The sequence below is a fragment of the Opisthocomus hoazin genome, chromosome 1 (genome assembly GCF_030867145.1).
Source record: "Opisthocomus hoazin isolate bOpiHoa1 chromosome 1, bOpiHoa1.hap1, whole genome shotgun sequence".
Taxonomy (NCBI): Eukaryota; Metazoa; Chordata; class Aves; order Opisthocomiformes; family Opisthocomidae; genus Opisthocomus; species Opisthocomus hoazin.
The window spans coordinates 123630418-123646923 of record NC_134414.1 but is presented as its reverse complement, the minus strand read 5'-3'; the positions used below and the strand labels follow the sequence as shown (position 1 = coordinate 123646923).

The 16506-nt window shown below is 50.2% G+C and overlaps 1 protein-coding gene across 2 annotated transcripts in view; it reads left to right on the top strand.

The window, feature by feature from the left end:
- CD247 (CD247 molecule) overlaps window positions 1–7602 on the top strand; it is a 58425-nt gene extending 50823 nt beyond the window's left edge. Inside the window, exons 4-9 of one of the 2 annotated variants that reach the window (XM_075411784.1) lie at window positions 1092–1175; window positions 1897–1932; window positions 3054–3110; window positions 5031–5069; window positions 6480–6563; window positions 7091–7602. In XM_075411784.1, the coding sequence (XP_075267899.1) occupies window positions 1092–1175; window positions 1897–1932; window positions 3054–3110; window positions 5031–5069; window positions 6480–6545 (282 nt within the window). In that variant the 3' untranslated portion in view covers window positions 6546–6563; window positions 7091–7602. Of the gene's footprint in view, window positions 1–1091; window positions 1176–1896; window positions 1933–3053; window positions 3111–5027; window positions 5070–6479; window positions 6564–7090 lie in introns of both variants that reach the window. The other variant, XM_075411709.1, reaches the window with a different exon arrangement.
- The last annotated feature ends 8904 nt before the right edge of the window (window positions 7603–16506 follow it).

Genomic DNA, 16506 nt, shown 5'->3' with positions numbered 1-16506 from the left:
TGTCTGTCTGTGTGTCTGTGTCTGTCTGTGTGTGTGTTACATGCAATGCACGCCCCCCCACCTTCGCTCCCAGCCCTCGGCAGTGGGCTCGCGGCTCTCGCCGATCACCGTTCCTCGGGCGACTCACAGGCACGCTGCCACCCGTGTTGCCAGTGTCATTTGACGCGGGCTGGAGAAAGGGCAAATGCCCAGGAGTGCTGCGCTGCGGCCTGTGGGCGACTGCAGCTCTTTTATTGCCAAGTGTGTGGAGCCTGAGCCGTCGCAGCCCGTCTGTCTCCATCCCCGAGCTCTCCTGCTGCCCCGCAGCGTGGAACCTGCCGTACCAGGTGGTATCTCGTCCGCTGTGCCCTGGCCATAGCCAGCACCAGATGGCTCTCCAGGCAGAGAAAGATCCTGCCTGTCCTTCCTAGCTAAATTGCTCACTCACGGCAGCATTAAACTCTAGCTATTTTTGCTATGTCTAGCTGTCTTTTGATATTAATTTTTTTTCTCTCACGCTTTTGACCATAGCCACATCCTGTGATGGGTTCTGCTGTTTAACTGTGTAATGTATGAACACTAATGCGTTTTTTTCAGTTTAAGAAGTGTTGCCTGTCACCTTTCAGTAGCGCTCTGTCAGCGCGTTATTCTGACCTGAAACCTCTCCTTTGCCCTCTTCCAAGGTAACCTTTCCCAGATAAGAAATGTGTTGCGTGTAAAATTTCTGTAGTCACTTGATGCAAGTTCAGACGGGCTGTTCTGCAAGAAAAATCAAGCTCGTGGATCTTCACCCACCAGTGGGAGAAAAAGCGTGAAAGTCAGAGCCCCTCATCCTCGCGCGCTCTCATTTTCAGTTCATTTCTACTTACAAAAGGGTCTCGATGCAATGCCTTGCAGTTTTGTGCTGCACAAACCCCTTGTTGTCATCTCTATGGCTTAATCATGGAAATGTTTGTTGACAGTTGCGTTACGGGGTAAAATAATTTCTAGCTCTGTTACAATATTCATGAAGTTGGACATCAGACTGGGTCCTCTTTCTTTTCCTGCGTTAAGACAAAATCTATTTTCTCATTATCATAATCTCCATCACTGCTTCTTGTTTCTTGTTTCAGAAACTGTCTCGTGGACGCAGAGACGAATACGACGTTCTGGGGGCAAAGCGAGGCACAGACCCTGAGCTGGGCGGGAGACACCAGGTAACTTCCTCCCACACACGCACCTTCTGTCCTTTAATCTGGTTCCTTCCTTCTCATCTCTAACCGCTGTTTAGACATGCAGGCAGTCATCACGCCTTTGCTAAGCACCAGTGCCTTCCTGGAGGGGGAACGGCAAAATCTGTGCAGTAACTGGGGCGGCTGGCAGCGTGGCGGGGACGAGAGCAAACCCTGCCCCCTCCCCTTTGATCTGTGCCCCTCGCACCCCCCTACCCGTCACCTTGCTGAGAGCTTGCAGCCACCCAGGATAGGAAGTGACACCCAGCCTCGGGGCGGATGTGGGGCAGGCAGGGCAGGAGTGGGTGTTTCACGAGAGCTCGCTGCACGTGGTGCCGCCAAACAAGTGCCAACAAAGTAAAGCAGCAGCCAAAACAACGGGTGCTGCTGCGGAGCCCGAGAGTTTCCAAGGAAAAGGGAGGGGAAGCCTTCTGCGTCGGCGCGTAGGGCTTGCCTGCAGGTGACGGCTGTAGGGACTGAGCAGAGAAGAGTGTTTTATCAATTATTAAAATGATATAAATTTTCCACAGAACAAGTTGTCTTAATAGAGCCTTATGGGTGAAGGCAAGATGGGCTGTAACGGGTACGGCACAGCCGCAGAGCTGTAGCTGTGCCTGAGAGCAAGCGCACAGGCACGTAATAGAAGGTGGTGGGGCATGCTGGTAGTGCAACACATGGGCAAGTGTTGTCTTTTTTTTTCCAACAGCAGAGAAGAAAGAACCCTCAGGACACTGTCTACACTGTGAGTAGAGCGAGCTGGAGGGAGAGAAGAGGGAGGGGTGGCTGGAAATAGGAGTTTCTATTTCATAGGAGATTTTTTTTTCCCCAACCCAATTTCAGCTTAGGTTCAAAATTAGCAGCTGCTTTCAAAGGCACCTCTTCCCTTCTACCCCTTCCCCCTTTTTTGCTAGAAAATATCTGCTCCCTTCGTGATAGGAGAAAAACACTGGCAGATGGGGAAAAGAGTTTGTCTCAAGATACCTGCTGACCCCTTTACGTTAGCCATTAGTGACTGACCAACCTTCGTCCCACGTGACTGGTGCTGCAGTATTTCATGTGCTTGTTCTGCAGCCTCTCTGACTGCTGTCTGTCAAGGGCCAAATGCCAGTGCATCTGAGTGGCTGCTGAGGAGCCTCTTGATTAATAAATGTATTTTAATAATTAATGTGAATAATTATTAATTTAATAATTTTAATAATACAACTATATAAAATATATACTATATATAATAAATTAATAAATTATGTAGCTCTGGCTAAATGTGGTGGTGCTCCAAAGGGTAAGTACGTGAATGCTAAAGCTCATGTCTCAGCAGGGGTCTTTCTGGGTGTTCAGCGCCTGCTGAGAAATAAGCTTGTTTCCAAGCCTGGCCTTCACTGTTATTGAACCAGATGTTCTGATCACAGCTGGCCGTAAGCATTTGGGACCTGCTTCCCCAGCAGGAGGAAGGCAGAGCTCCTCTTCCGTAACCTTCACCTACAGTGTTAGACTTCCCTGTTCTCTGGGCCTGAGCTGCATGTTCATGTTTGTCTCCTGAGCAAATGTTGCTGGAAGCTTTTCTTTGGAGAGCTTTGACCGAGCATCTGGTGCCAGTCTAAACAAATGACTTGGCTGAGCGTAGAGTCATATCCATGTAGGCGTTTGGAGATGAGGCAGTATTGATATGCTAAGCAGATCTGATCAAGTGTAGCATCTCCTTAAATGCACATCAGCCAAGTCCCACCAGCATCCCCCCTTCTCTGGAATATACTGAAGCTCTGAAGGCAAGGCAGCCCCAGGAGCACAGGCTTTGAGTACAGTCACCCAGGGGCTGGCTTGGCTTTTCTAGCAACGCGCTGACTCTTTCCCCCTCTCTGCTCGCAGTCACTGCAGAAGGACAAGATGGGCGAGGCATACAGCGAGATCGGAAAGAAGGGAGAGGTGAGTCCTGCTGTCCTTCCTGGCGAAAGCCTGGGATGAAAAACTCTAAACTCTTCACTGCTGCTCCCTTACCGAGCAGCAGCCCCGGCTGCACGTTGCTGCCTTACTCAAGGAAGCCCCGGTGCTGCACAGCACCTGCTGGCACAGCTGAGAGCAGTTGCCTGCTCCCTGTGGTAACCCCTGTGCTTGGCACAGCGGTAGGAAAGGCGTGTAGCTATAGCATGGTGGCCATGAAACAGGGTGGAGGTCAGACAGTAGGCTTTGTCCCATCAGCATTGGAAACACAGCCCATGGAGCAGCAGCGTCCCTGGGTGGACTGAATAATGTTGAGGGGCAACACTTCAGCTTCTGGACAGAAAAGTTCTGACAGGTGCCCCAGCTGAGGAGGCAGAGGGCCTGAGGTGGGTGAGGGACAGCTGAAGGAAATCTCTGGTTTCAAGCACCATAAGGTCTGTGGCCCAGCAGCTCACGTTAGTTGAGCACGTTCCTCCTGAGCAGTTCAGAGCTGGGGGCTCATGGGTTCCCTGCTACGGGCTGCCGAGGCTGCCCTGCTTTATAGGCACAAGTGAGCATTTGCAAGCTCCTCCTGTGCCTGTCTTCAGATAAGTTATGGGGGAAACATTCTCCTTCCCCCTCCTCCACTTTCAAATTTTAAGAAGGAACAGATCAGTCGTGTCTAGAGCTTTAGCTTTGTGCAAAAACTGCGGGAGGAGGGAAGCTTGTGCTGAAAAAAACCCATCTGGGGACACTATCCGCGGTGAAATGAAAAATTGCTGTGACCTACACAGGTTCTATTTTATGTCAAAGTGTCTTAAACACAACCTTTCATTTCCCTCTGAAAAGTGGAAAAAGAAGGGCATTTCCAAACTACATTCAGTGCTGAGAAATGCTGCAGAAACACCAACATTTAATCCCCTCCCCTTTTTATTCTTCTAATACCCATTTGCCACATTCATGCTCAGTTTACAAGCTATGAGTATACGAAGTCTTGCCATGTTTTTATGGCTGTTTCTGTTACTGGGGACACCCACCCACCCCCAAAACCTTGCCTCATTCTCAATATATGACTATTTAACAGACTGCTGCAATTCTGATTGTGGCAGGCACTACTCTTTGCCTCGTGTTCGTGCAACGCTGGCGTTACGGTCAGCGCTCCGCTGCCGTGGGGCCGCTGGGACTGGCCGCGGGCTCAATGCGCCAGGCTCCATCCGTCGCGGGGGCTGTGAGCTCTGCCGTCCCCGGGCCTCCCCTGGAAATCACGCTCCTGCACACAGCTTGGCTGATTCCTCTGGCAGCTCCCCGCGCCCCTGGGAACGCAGCAGCACGCGGGCTCGAGCAGGAGGTCTGTCTTTGTACCTGGCTGGTCTGAGTGACCTTGTTTGTGGGCTCTACCTGTACCATGACGGTCCCCGCACTTGTGTTACCAAATCCTGACCTTGTCCTCTGCGGTTCCTTTGACTACCTAGACAGCTTGCAGCGTGGGTGTGGGAGAATTTACTTACCTATCCGTGTCTGGATGCCAGCTGACAGGCAGCAAATCAAAACCCGTAGCCCCATTTCTTCCAGGTGTGCCTTCAGTGCATAAAGCAATTGGTGTCTACAGGAACACCGAGCCGAATCTCGATACATACAGTAAATCAAAGAAATAGCAGCATTATAACAGTATGACAGGAAAATATGTCAGCAAACCAAAGTAATTTCCGTTTTACTTCCAATCCTCACTATTTTCTCCTCCAGCCCTTGCAGCGTGCCTGGGCTGGTTCAGACTTTGCAGGCGCCTTCCCTCCTGCGCAGAGGGTGCCCAGGTCGAGCGCAGCTGCTGACCTTCGCCGCAGGACGGGGGAAGTCAGGGGTTGCTTTCCTTTTGCGCAGTGGGGCGAGCACCCATTAATCTAGGCTTCTTTTTCTTTCTCAAAGCAGCAGAGGCGGCGAGGCAAAGGGAACGACGGTGTCTACCAGGTAGGCAACCCACCCAGCACCTGCTCCCCTCATCTGTCTTCCTGGCTCAGCTGTAGCCCCCAGTTACATGACCTTGCCGCACTGTCAGTGACGTGCGATGAAGCTGAGCTTCCAGAGCGCCTTTCTGAGGATGGTTACTCAGATTCAGGGCAAAGACCACGCTGCTGGTGCTTTATCAAAGCGGCTGCGTGTTCTAAGTACAGCTGGCAGGAACGCTTGTTTAGCTGCTCTGGTAGGAACCATCTCCACAGCCCCACACCTTGGAGAGCCACCTTTTGACTGCAGCAGATGACACGTAGAGTTCGGTCTCTGAATTATCGCATAAATGGAACCCTTTGCTGCCAAACCGCTGTTGTAACTCAAAGCATCGGTGGTCCAGCCCACCTCATGGTAGTGTGCGGAGCACAAACTGGTCAGCACCTCCAGTCCCTTGGTGCACGGGGGGGTTTCAGTGTTGCATGGAGCCCATCAGTAAGGCCTTATTTGGGCCACCAAGCATAATTGTTCCAAAATGCATTTTACTTTCCGTAGAGGTCTGTACATTGTCACCAACATCTCAAAATGACAAAAAAATAAAACACGTATTAAAAAGTTCTTCTGACACAGCACGTGCCCAGGAGTTTTCCTGTGAGGTGGCTTATCTGTAGCTGACGGCGCCTTCCTTCTGCTCCACCGATAGTCACGGGCAGCTGACGAGCAGCACCATCTCACCAGCGTACCCCGTACGCCACTGAATGCTCACGGCAGAGGGAAGGGGGGCTAGGAGTTTGACACGCAGGCACTTACTAAATCCTCGCTCTCGGAAGACCCCGTTGGCTCTGCACTGGCAGCCTCCTGGGCCGCCCGGCTCCTGGCGCGGTCGGCTCCATGGCAGCAGCTGGGACGCTCCAGCGGACCGACTGGCCCAGCAGAGCGGGCTGGCGGGGGGAGGACGGCGGCGCCGCAGGAAGGGCTGTGAGGAGGGGCTGCTTCCCGAGGTTTGCAGCCAGCTGAAGCCGCGCTGCCAGCTTACCCGGAGCTGCCCCTGCCTTCCCTTCCCAATTACAGAGCAGTCCGGAGAACAAGGTTCATGGTTTGATGTCTACGCATTCAGTTAGTAGGCAAAGCGCACTCTGGCATCAGTTAGCTCTTAATAGCCAACAGTATGCAAATAAAACATACCCTGAAGCCCTGCATAACCAGTTCAGATGAGGTGCTGTAGTCATACGTTCTGAACAGCTATTCAGGCTGCACCGTGCCTTTCGGTACGTGACAGCTAGTGACACCACACAAAGACTGAGTAAAAACCTCTGTAGGAAAGAAAAAAAATTAGAATTATGCAACCGAGCCCCTGCCATCCTCTTCCTGACCAGTCGGCTGGGGAGAACGAAGCGCTCACACTGGGATCTCACCTGTGTTTCTCTTTTTCAGGGACTCAGCACAGCAACCAAGGACACCTACGATGCTCTCCAAATGCAGCCTTTGCCCCCCCGCTAAGGGGGAGTCACGGAGGGGGTGGGCAAGGGTGCGCGATGCCGCCCCACTCTGGGGAGGAGGGGAGGGGAAAGCCTTTCGCATCCAAAACAAGCCCTGTGTATTTTCTCAGTGCAACAGCCTACTTCGGTTGGTGCACAGAGGGAGTACGTCTGGACCCGGTCAGTCCCTGCTCCCTTCCCTCTTCAACCACGTAACTGCGAGCTTCAGCTATAAAAATGTACATATCTGTAAAGTTGTTCCCAACAGCAGTGGTTATTAGGCGGATTTTTGTGCGATTTGTGTTGTGGGACCAGCCCACAACCACTAACACTGCTGTTTCTGTCGCTCTTCCTCGCCTCCCAGAGGTATCCAGACAGGCAATTAGGGTTTTGCTGCATTTAAAGAACTCGTAACGATAGGGTTGCAGTTATCCCCTGTAGTATTTATCTTTAGACTACTTGGCACAGGCCAGCTAAACTTTTTGTTTTCATTTTACCTTTTAAAAACTGCTTCAGTGGGGGATGACCTTTTTTTTCTAATTGTAAGACATGACGTGATGTTACCAGGGTGACGGACAGAGGCTAAATGCCAGCCAGCTTTTCAGCACGAAGAAAACAATCGCTAAGCTCCAACAACAGACCAAGCAATGGTACTGCCACTCACCCAGCACCTTGCACCGAACAAGCGCCAGGTGACCCTCAGGAGAGATGTCTCAGCAGGCGGACGAGCCCGCTGTTACAATGAAACCGAGGAGGATGGACTCCGGTAAAAGAGTAACAGTGGGAAAGCCAGGCAAACTCACCCCGGGGCGTATCCCCTTCGGCTGAAACGTCTGCCCCCGCCCGTCAGCAACCCCTCACTGCAGAGCAGGCCCCCCTTGCAAGCACTGGTACGGTCACTCTAACGCCAGAAACAGACCCGCACTGTCAGTGCTGGGCAACAGGAGCTGTACAGCAGCCCGTGTAAATGCCGTTGCCAAACCAGCCTACCCAGCCGGTTGCCGTTAGGAGACGACGCAGGTATCATTCCACAGAGATACCAATTCGGCAGTGTAATGTGTTTTTGATGAATTAATAAAGTTGGCATCAAAGGCGTGTGTGTGCTTGGTGTGCAGCTGCGGGGCTGGTACGGGCTCCTTCGCTGGCGCGGTCGGGCCGGCTGGACCACCTGCCGCCCAGCAGCGTGCTGTCCTGGGCACGCTGAGGAGGACGGCGTTCCGACAGGAGTTGCCGTGCAGCCCGAGAGTGGGATGAGGTGGTGGAAGAACGCCATACGCCCAAGTGTGAACGGGGCGCTCGCCGCCTGCTGCACGCTCAGTGTCGGCAGCAACTGGCGAGCCTGCGCGCTGCAGGCCATCAGCAGCGCGGCGAGCACAGTCGCAGCCCAGCAAAGCCAAGGGCAGGAGCCGAGCGGTGCCTTCCACCCGTGGCGGCAGAGGGAGCGGCGCTAAGCCAGAGCCCGGGAACGCGAGGTGCCGCCGCGGGCTCTGCCCCGAGGAGGGTACGCGTGCATCTCCTCAGGGACGGCACCAGCCCCAGGAAAACTCGCTGACATTGCTGCTGCGTAAATGACAAGGCTGCGCCCAACTTCTTAAGCAGTAAAACTGTATCTGGCCGCAGTAGGTGGGGATTTTCACTGTTGAAGACTATTCAAAGACATCAAATTAGTGCAAAAAGAAGTAAACTGAGGCAGCCCATGCACAGCAATGAACGTTTCTTGCAGTGAACTTCCTAGATCTCCAACTGTTCTTCTGCAATGACAAGAAAAATCTGAGCGAATTGGGCGATACCTCCACAGCTGAGCTAGAAACTACAGTACAGCTGCTACTGGCAAGCACTCTCGCTCTTGATGCCAGAACAAAGAATACTGAAAATACATTTTCTTTTTTAAATCATGATAACCATATTTGCAAGATGTAGAAGTCAAAAGTTTCAGCAGTCATAAAATACCAACCACTAAACAATGGGGAAAAAATTCTTAGGGAGGGATGGAAAAATCACCTTTATGCTCTTCATGTATAAATAGCACTTGACTTCAGAAAGCACCCAACGCTTGTTTCAGGGACACTCGCCGCAGGCGCGAGCCCACTCATCCCTCTGCATTCAGGGAGCAACCAAAGCTGTTTTTTCTTTTAGGAGAGGAGTTGGTAATGCAGAAGTAGAACAAAAGCTGCCAGCGGAGCGCAGAAAAACCTGGGCTCCCCTCCATTCTGCCAAGGCAAAGAGCACAAGAGCACGATCTCTGGGCCCAGTCTGCTGCACGGGGGGGAAGGGGAATTAGCCTTCCCCTGACACACTTAAAAAACTCCAAACCAGTGCATACATGTTAAAACACTTGGAAAATGGTTTAATGATGTTTACAACAGAAATTAACTGTACAATTACAGTAAGTTTAATATATATAAAAAATTACAGCAGACAAATGCATCTACACAAAATCTACCTTTTCATTCTGATTTACTGTAATCTACACAATCTCTCAATGCCTACAGCTATCTGTAGGCAACCACTGGGAAAATAATAATAATAACAATAAAGGACATCTTTAAAGAGACAGCATTTTGCCTTCCTCCTCACCCCTAGTGTGATCAGCAAGGTTTTGAAATGCGTGGGACTCTCCCATTTCAGTCTCCAGAAAAGCTGGGGTCGCGTTTGGGCACGGGCACTCCCACCTGGCCCTCAAGTGTCCTGCTGACCTGAAGCGCGTAAATGCAGCGTACGAGGGGGGAGCCAGAGAAACCCCTCCCAGCCAGTGTGCACAGGCAGCCGCACGGAGCAGTGACTCCACTCAGACTGAAATTATCGGTTATTTAGAAATGAAGCAGAAAGGGACTGCCCAGACGCTGCAGCCATTCACCAACCATCGTCTCTTTTGGAACTACTGCCGCATTTAGAAGAAAGGGCTTGGTTTTCAACTCCTCATTTTTCGTACAAAGGGTTAGTTTTCAAACTAACGCATTAAATACCTTTTAGAAAAAACAAAATTTAAGCTACTTCCTCTTTGGCCCATCCCTTAAAAACAGTGAAAAACCCCTTTACGCCGAGAAAGAACCTCAGGTCGATGGGGAAAAAAAAAGAACATGCTGTCTCTTTAAAAAGAAAGAAAGAATCCCAGTTGGGAGCGGCCGTCAGTGAAAATGCGATCCAAATTGGTGGTCTGGTGGAAATTCCTCACGGAATATTATGTACAGTTTAAAAACCCTTAGTTGGTTTTTTTATTCATTTATTTATGAACACCTAGGCAGTGAAAACTGTTATGTTAATACATACATAGACACACCCAAAACATACAAAAATACTATTATTTCAAACTACTAAGAATAGGACAAGTTCAGTTATCTCCATGCTATGACTTTAAGAGCATTACACTGAAACAAACAAGAATTTAAACGACAATTTTTTAATATCCCAGAAATATACCAAAATATACATCTAAGCTTTGGAATTACTGAGGTTAGACTAATGCAAGTGCTGGGTAATCGTACTTAATACACAAGTCTAAGGTTCTGCAGGAAAGAAATTATCTTTGGTATCTGCATCAGGCTAATAATATTAACATTTGGATTTTGCTTTGGGATAGAGCTTGTATGACCCTAGAACCAAACACCCCCCAATCAACTGAGATTAAAAAGATCCATGTAAAAAGTTCCTCCATTTGCAATCCCCCCCCAAAAAGTTAAAAAGTCACAGGCATCTACCTAGCATAAAAGGTTGAGAAATACAATGCATAGTTGCACAGTGGTGCTGCAAAAATAAAAAAGAAATCTAGAAAGAAGGAACTAGAGGAGAAGTGAAAAGCTGCTTCTTCTTCCAGGGATTTCTCACAACAGGACAGCCTCTTCCAAGCAGTGACGGGGGAGGGGGGAAGCTCAGAAGTGCACCTCAGCGTGTATTAATCGACATCACCCAGCCCCCAGAGGGTTAAAGCACCCAGCAGAGCAGCCAATCCTGCACCCAAGTCTTCAGCTCCTCAACCCACCTGCGAAGCCCCCCAGCCGCCCCCTCCCAGCGCCCGCGCCCCGCACTGCCGCGAGTTTTTTCCCGGGGCCTTTGGGAGGCCGGGCCCGGGGCCGGGACCCCTGGCCTGGGGCAGCCCCCGGGGCCGGGACCCCTGGCCTGGGGCAGCCCCTGGGCTGGCAGCCCGCGGAGACCCTCGCCCCGGCCAGGCCACCGGCCTCACAGGTGGGCTTGGTGCTGAAGACGCCCTTTGTCTTTGGTTTGTTTGTTTGTTTTGAGTTTATACAATCATTAGGAAATCTTTGGTTTTGGCTGGAAATTTTAAAAGAACAAAACAAAACAAAGAAACCGCCCCCTCCCAACTTATAGCAGCCACCGTGACCTGACAAAGCTTCTCTTTCCCATGGGGGTAGGGGAACTACATTCAAATAAAGATGAACCGGGTTAAGGATGCAGCTTCTGGCCAGGCTAGGGAGTGGGGAAGGGATACAGGATTGTCAAATAATAAAGAAGAAAATGAAATATTTGGAATTTCTTTTTTTCTTTTTTTTTTTCTGTTTTTTTGGTCATGTCAAAAAGTGAGTCGCGTGTAGGCAGCACGGGGCTGGGAGCGCCTCCAGGCCCTGGAGTTCAGCATGGCCCCGGGGCAGCTGGATACAGGCAGCGCGGGCAGCCCTTTTCCACGGAGAGCGGAGGGGAGGGGGTGGATATTCACAGACTAACCGAGGGGACCCCTGGTTACCAAAGAAAATAAGATACGATTGCAATTTGCCCTCACTTTGCAGTAGCTTTTAAGCAGCGACATTCAGAGGCGTTGGGGGGTCACTCCCCGGGTCGCAGGTCACGGGGCGCTATAGGCCAGAGCTCAGTGTTAATCGAAGGAGGGAGGGCAGACTTGGCAACTCTGTAGGGTTTGGAGAAAGTTAAAGCAAGTTACTCAGTTACGAGTTAGAAATGAGGTATACGACAGCTCCTGTACCTGTGGCGGATAAACACCCCACACCTACTCACACCTAGCCTTAGACACTACCACAGAGGAAGGAAATGGAACAACGGCGCTGGCGGGGATGGAGCAGCTCCCGCCCGGGCCCTTCCCGGGCAGGCGAGGCGCCCGCGGGGACCAGCGCTGCTCCAGACCTCTTCAAGCCACCCACGGGCGGCTCTGCAGCGCTCCCTTCCCTTCCCCGCTCCGCAGCGACGCCCGGCCCAGCTCCCCGCACCGCACGGGGAGCGGCGCTGATCTCCAAGGCTGTCGCACTGCGTTCTCCCCTCGGAGGAGCACCGGGGTCACAGAGGCCGACACACGGAGAGTGAACAGGGGAAGAACTCATGGTTCTGTCTCGACTGCCTTGTTCTCAGGACACTGTCACGGGTGCTCTCGTTCCTAAGTTGTTTCTCAGGGGGGCCGTGCGGTCTCCCCCATTTGCCCCTCGACATGCCATGTCCAATGTCCTAGGATTCCTTCTGTTTCAGAATTGCAGATTCCTACTGGCACCGCAACGCGCCAGCTTCATCTGCACGCAACGGTATCGCATTTGGGGAATAGGGCTGAAGTAGCTGCTGCTACAACATCCAGCAAAGGCAGTGTGAATCCTGAAGTGGGGCCTACAACACATAAGAGAATTTTGGGAGGAAAGGGGAAGCTAACTTGCTAACGTAAGCATCCTACGGTTTTACGTAAAGCTCTGCCGGAGAACACTCGCCAGCAGACCGACACAGTTTTAAGACAGATCAGCATTTTGGTCTGAGCTACTTGACAATGTCCTGTTTGGTAGAGAGATGAAGTAAGGCAGAGGGGGTATGTTCCAGTTCTGGGGCTGAGCCTCAGCAGCGCTAAGGAACGCCAAAGGGTATCATCTTCCCTCGCCTCCCACAAGCTGTTTCATTTCCTTCCTCAGATTTGTTTTCCTTAAAGCACACCTTGTTTTCCACTTTTGTTCCAAGTGCTCTTTTCTTTGAGAAGTCATTTCTTCAATATCCCTATTACCTATCTATAAATCTAACTAGCTCTTTGAAAAGTCACACAATATTAATACCACTTTTACATAATGTCAGAACAACAATTCTATTAGTAAAGCTTTCAGTGAAGTTCTGCAACCCGACTGGTGTCCGGAGGAAGAGCAGCTGGACAACCCACCTCTCGCCCTTCCTCCCTCCCTCCCTCCCGCCCTTCCTTCACAAGAGCTCACCAAGCTCACCGGTAAAACAACTCAGCCCAATAGCACGATACATGAACATGTACAAGGCTACTTTGGGGAGCAAAGAAGGGAGTCTTCAAGGTCCCTCCCTCGAGAGAAAGACCGTATGCAAAAGCTGTTGAACAGACTCTGACCTTGGACCACACTGCTTCCACATTCGAAGGAAAGAAACAGTTTTCCCTGACCGTATCCCAACATCAGCCCAAGACCTGCAGCACCGGGCAAGCCCCACACGCCGTTTGTCTTCACAGAGCCAAAGCAACTCCATGCAGAAAAGGTGGGAGCACCCGCGAAAGAAGAGGTCCTTACAGAAAGGGACACTGACCCAAAGCTCAAAAAAACCCGCCCAGCTCTTCCTCCTACCCGCTCCGAGAACAGCAGAGCTGACAACTTCTCAGTGCCTTTGGTTCCCTGCGAGGCCACTGGGAATTCTCCCGCCTCGGCGGAGCCGAGCTCCCTTAGGAACCCAGCTCGCCCCGCTGCCACACGCCTGCGCACACACGCACTCGCACACACACCCACGCACAGCCCTCCCCTCCCCGAGACGGGAGCCTCGGGCTCCGGATGGAGGGGGCTGCAACACCCTCCCAAGGCAAGAACCACGCACTCTTCTTCTACCCCCACCGCAGCAGCCAGACATGTGCGAGGGGAACGACCCGCTCCCTCGCCAGCAGCCACCCCAAGCTCCTCTCCCACCACCGCCTCCCAGTATTTCAACCCTTTCAGGCACGCCAGCCAGGTGTCAGGAGTAGGTTCGCTTTCACTTCTCAGTTTGGTTTTTTCTTTCATAGTTTTTGGTCTAGACAGGATTAGCATTGCTATTAGAAAAGGAAGTGTTTAAAAAGTTTTCCACCTATTATCAAGCACTACAAGCCCTACATTCAGTAACAAGACAAGGGGGATAAAAGGAACCTGTTTCACTTTTGCTCTCCCAGATAGATTAAGATGCGACAACCATTCTTCTCCCTCCCCGAAGCCAAACGCCACGGACCCAGTTCAGCTCTGGAGCGACTCAGCTAACTGCAGTGGATTGACACCACCCGGGTCGGCTCCAACCCAGTACAGCCATCTTTTTTCCCCCGAGCCTCCGGGACAGGCATTGCCTCGTCTTTAGATCCCAGCGGAGGGCAAGGAAAGGCCAAGCGGGAGGGAAGCGTGCGCACGCGCGCTCGAAAGGACCCTGAACAGCAACCCAACCAGTAACCTGCATGCCACCACGTGCCGAGCTGCAGATTAGACCACAGATAAACCAACCAAACAACAATCCCAAACCCAGGAGCGACAAAATGTTTCCTTTGGCAAGACAGATACAAGGAAAAAAATTCATGAGCAAACATTTTCCTTCTAACACAGTCAACCCCTTCTCTGCCCCCAACATCCACCCACCCCCACCCAACCCTATAAAGTTGTAACCTATAAACAGGATCTCAAATACATACAGCATAATCATGTTTATCAATCATAATAAACATCAGTTCAACTAAACTCTACAGCTAGAATTATCTCCACTATTTATAAAGTTTGCTTCTCTCTTCTGATTTTTTCAGTTTAAAACCAGTTCTGCGACAATGCTAAGCTATGCTGAGGTATTTTATGAAGGTGCCAGAAGCCAGCTGCTACCCACAAGTATTGTTCTCAGAGCTGTATGGTGCTACCTTTCGCTGAGGGAAGACGGGGAAGGAACGAGGGAGAGGGCAGGAGGGAAGGAGGGGGCCCAGATTATTCCAGTTACGGACGGTTCTTAGCAGGGTGTTGCAGAGGGAGCTAAAAGCAGCCCCAGGACAAAGCCCAGCAGCTGCTTCGGTTTTAGGAATCTGGTCAGAAAAGAAGAACGTGGTGTGCTCTACATCCTGACCTTACCTGTCTACTCAACTAAAAGGTGCCTGTTCCCTTCTCCCACGGTTCAATTATTTGTAATTCCAGTGCACTCTTCCTAATACCCTTCTAACGGCTTCCCACGGGGGTAAAAGCTCAGAGCACGCACCCACTCAGAGCATCCCGGGAGAAGCAGCAGCCAGATCCAGTGAGGACAGATTAGCCAAAAAAAGCTCAAGGTCATTTTCATGCGTTACCGTGCCTGTTTGCCTGTGAAGATATGCAGGGGCAGGAATCGCCTCTGCCCATCGTCCCAGAAGCACTGAAACTACTTGCGCAGACACGCAGGGAACCGGGCAGTGCTCGGATCACGGAGCAAAAGCTGTGAACATTTTAAGACATTGCAAACCGTGAGCTAATAATTCTACGACAAAGCCTTCTCTGCCAAAAATCTTTATATATCTTGAAGTCTGTATTGCTATAGTATTCTGGAAAGGGAAGGTGAAGTAAAAAAGAGGTATTGGTTGCAAAAATACAACAGAATTTGAGTTGGCTGCGTGAGGACTGACAGCCACAAACCCCGTGGGGCGGCGGGGCAGCTGGCTCCTTTGGTAACACCCCACCCTCGGCAAGGGCCAGGCGCACGTCCCACAGGGTACCCACACCCTGCAGACAAACAGCCTCCAGCCCCTCCAGGCAGAACAGGAACAGTGACTCTGAACAAAGTTAACCTGGCAATAAACAGATCTACGTTTTAAACTTCTGGTTTAAAACCAAGTAGCACTGACAGTTCGGACCAGACACGCCATTTTGTCTGTCCCAAAACACTCTAATGACCACGACATCAACATCAACTGACATTTAAGGTAAATCAGATGTTGTTTTGGTTTAGTATCTGCGGTATGGTTCCTGCTGTCACCGGTGTTCTGCTACGTTTGTAACAAAGAAAGGGAATTTCTGTTTTAAAAAATGTTGCTCTGCAGGAATGTGCACAGAGTTAAGGAATTAACACTGCTGTCTCCTTCAGGAACTCAACTGCAGAAACATGTGCCGAGGCAAAGCACACTACAAGGCTTCCAGAGGTGACATTTAAACACGAGAACAAACCAAAATATCAGGTTATAGTTCCAACAGAAGTAAAAAAAAATAAATTTTCTATTACTCACAATCTTTGGCTTGGATGCACATGGAGAATTTTATCTAACGTAGTTTGGTAACAGCCATTCGCTTACTGCCCCCTGAGCAAGAGTGGTTATTCCTATGCTTTTTTTTTTTTCAAATAATAACAAAAAAAGAATTCATTCTCCTGAAATATTTTGGGAAGATACCAAAAGATCAGAAGTATAAAATTTTTGTCAACATTTAATGCTCACTGTAAAAAGTGTAAAATTAAAATACAGGGTAGAAGTAGAAGCAGCAGATGGCTCTTGCTCAAACAAAATGCTGTCACACTATAAGAAAACATTTGTTCTTGTGTGTTAAGATCAGCAGATAGCTTCTTTGCTCAGTATTGTCACCCTCCTTAATAACCTAAAAGGTGCAACGAATCACAAGCTGTAACTCCAAGTACATCAGGAGCTATACTGTTTTCCCTGAAAATCTCTTTGTTAGATTGTTCATTTAAAGATAAAATTCAAACCTGAAGCTTCTGATGTCCTAAAAGGTCTATAATTCAAGCCATCAGAATATATGTCTTCCTCTTAATGTTCTGGCATTTTAGTTTTCTCTTACAAGATAACCTCACTAGCACTCAGACAAAATTACCGAGCAACAGCAGCAGCACACTCCTACTCAGAGACCCAGCTACCTTTCAAGCATGTTCTCCTTGCTGGTTCAGCCAAGCACGGATTTCCCATTCATGGCAAAGTGACTTTTTTTAATGCAATTTAACTTGCATTTTGTCAACTATTTATTGAAGCAGAGGATCTTAAGAAGTGGAACAACGATGTGTCATCACAAGTTACCCCAAGAAAAACAAAAACCTGAAGTAGCACTAGCCTGTGGGCCGGGAGG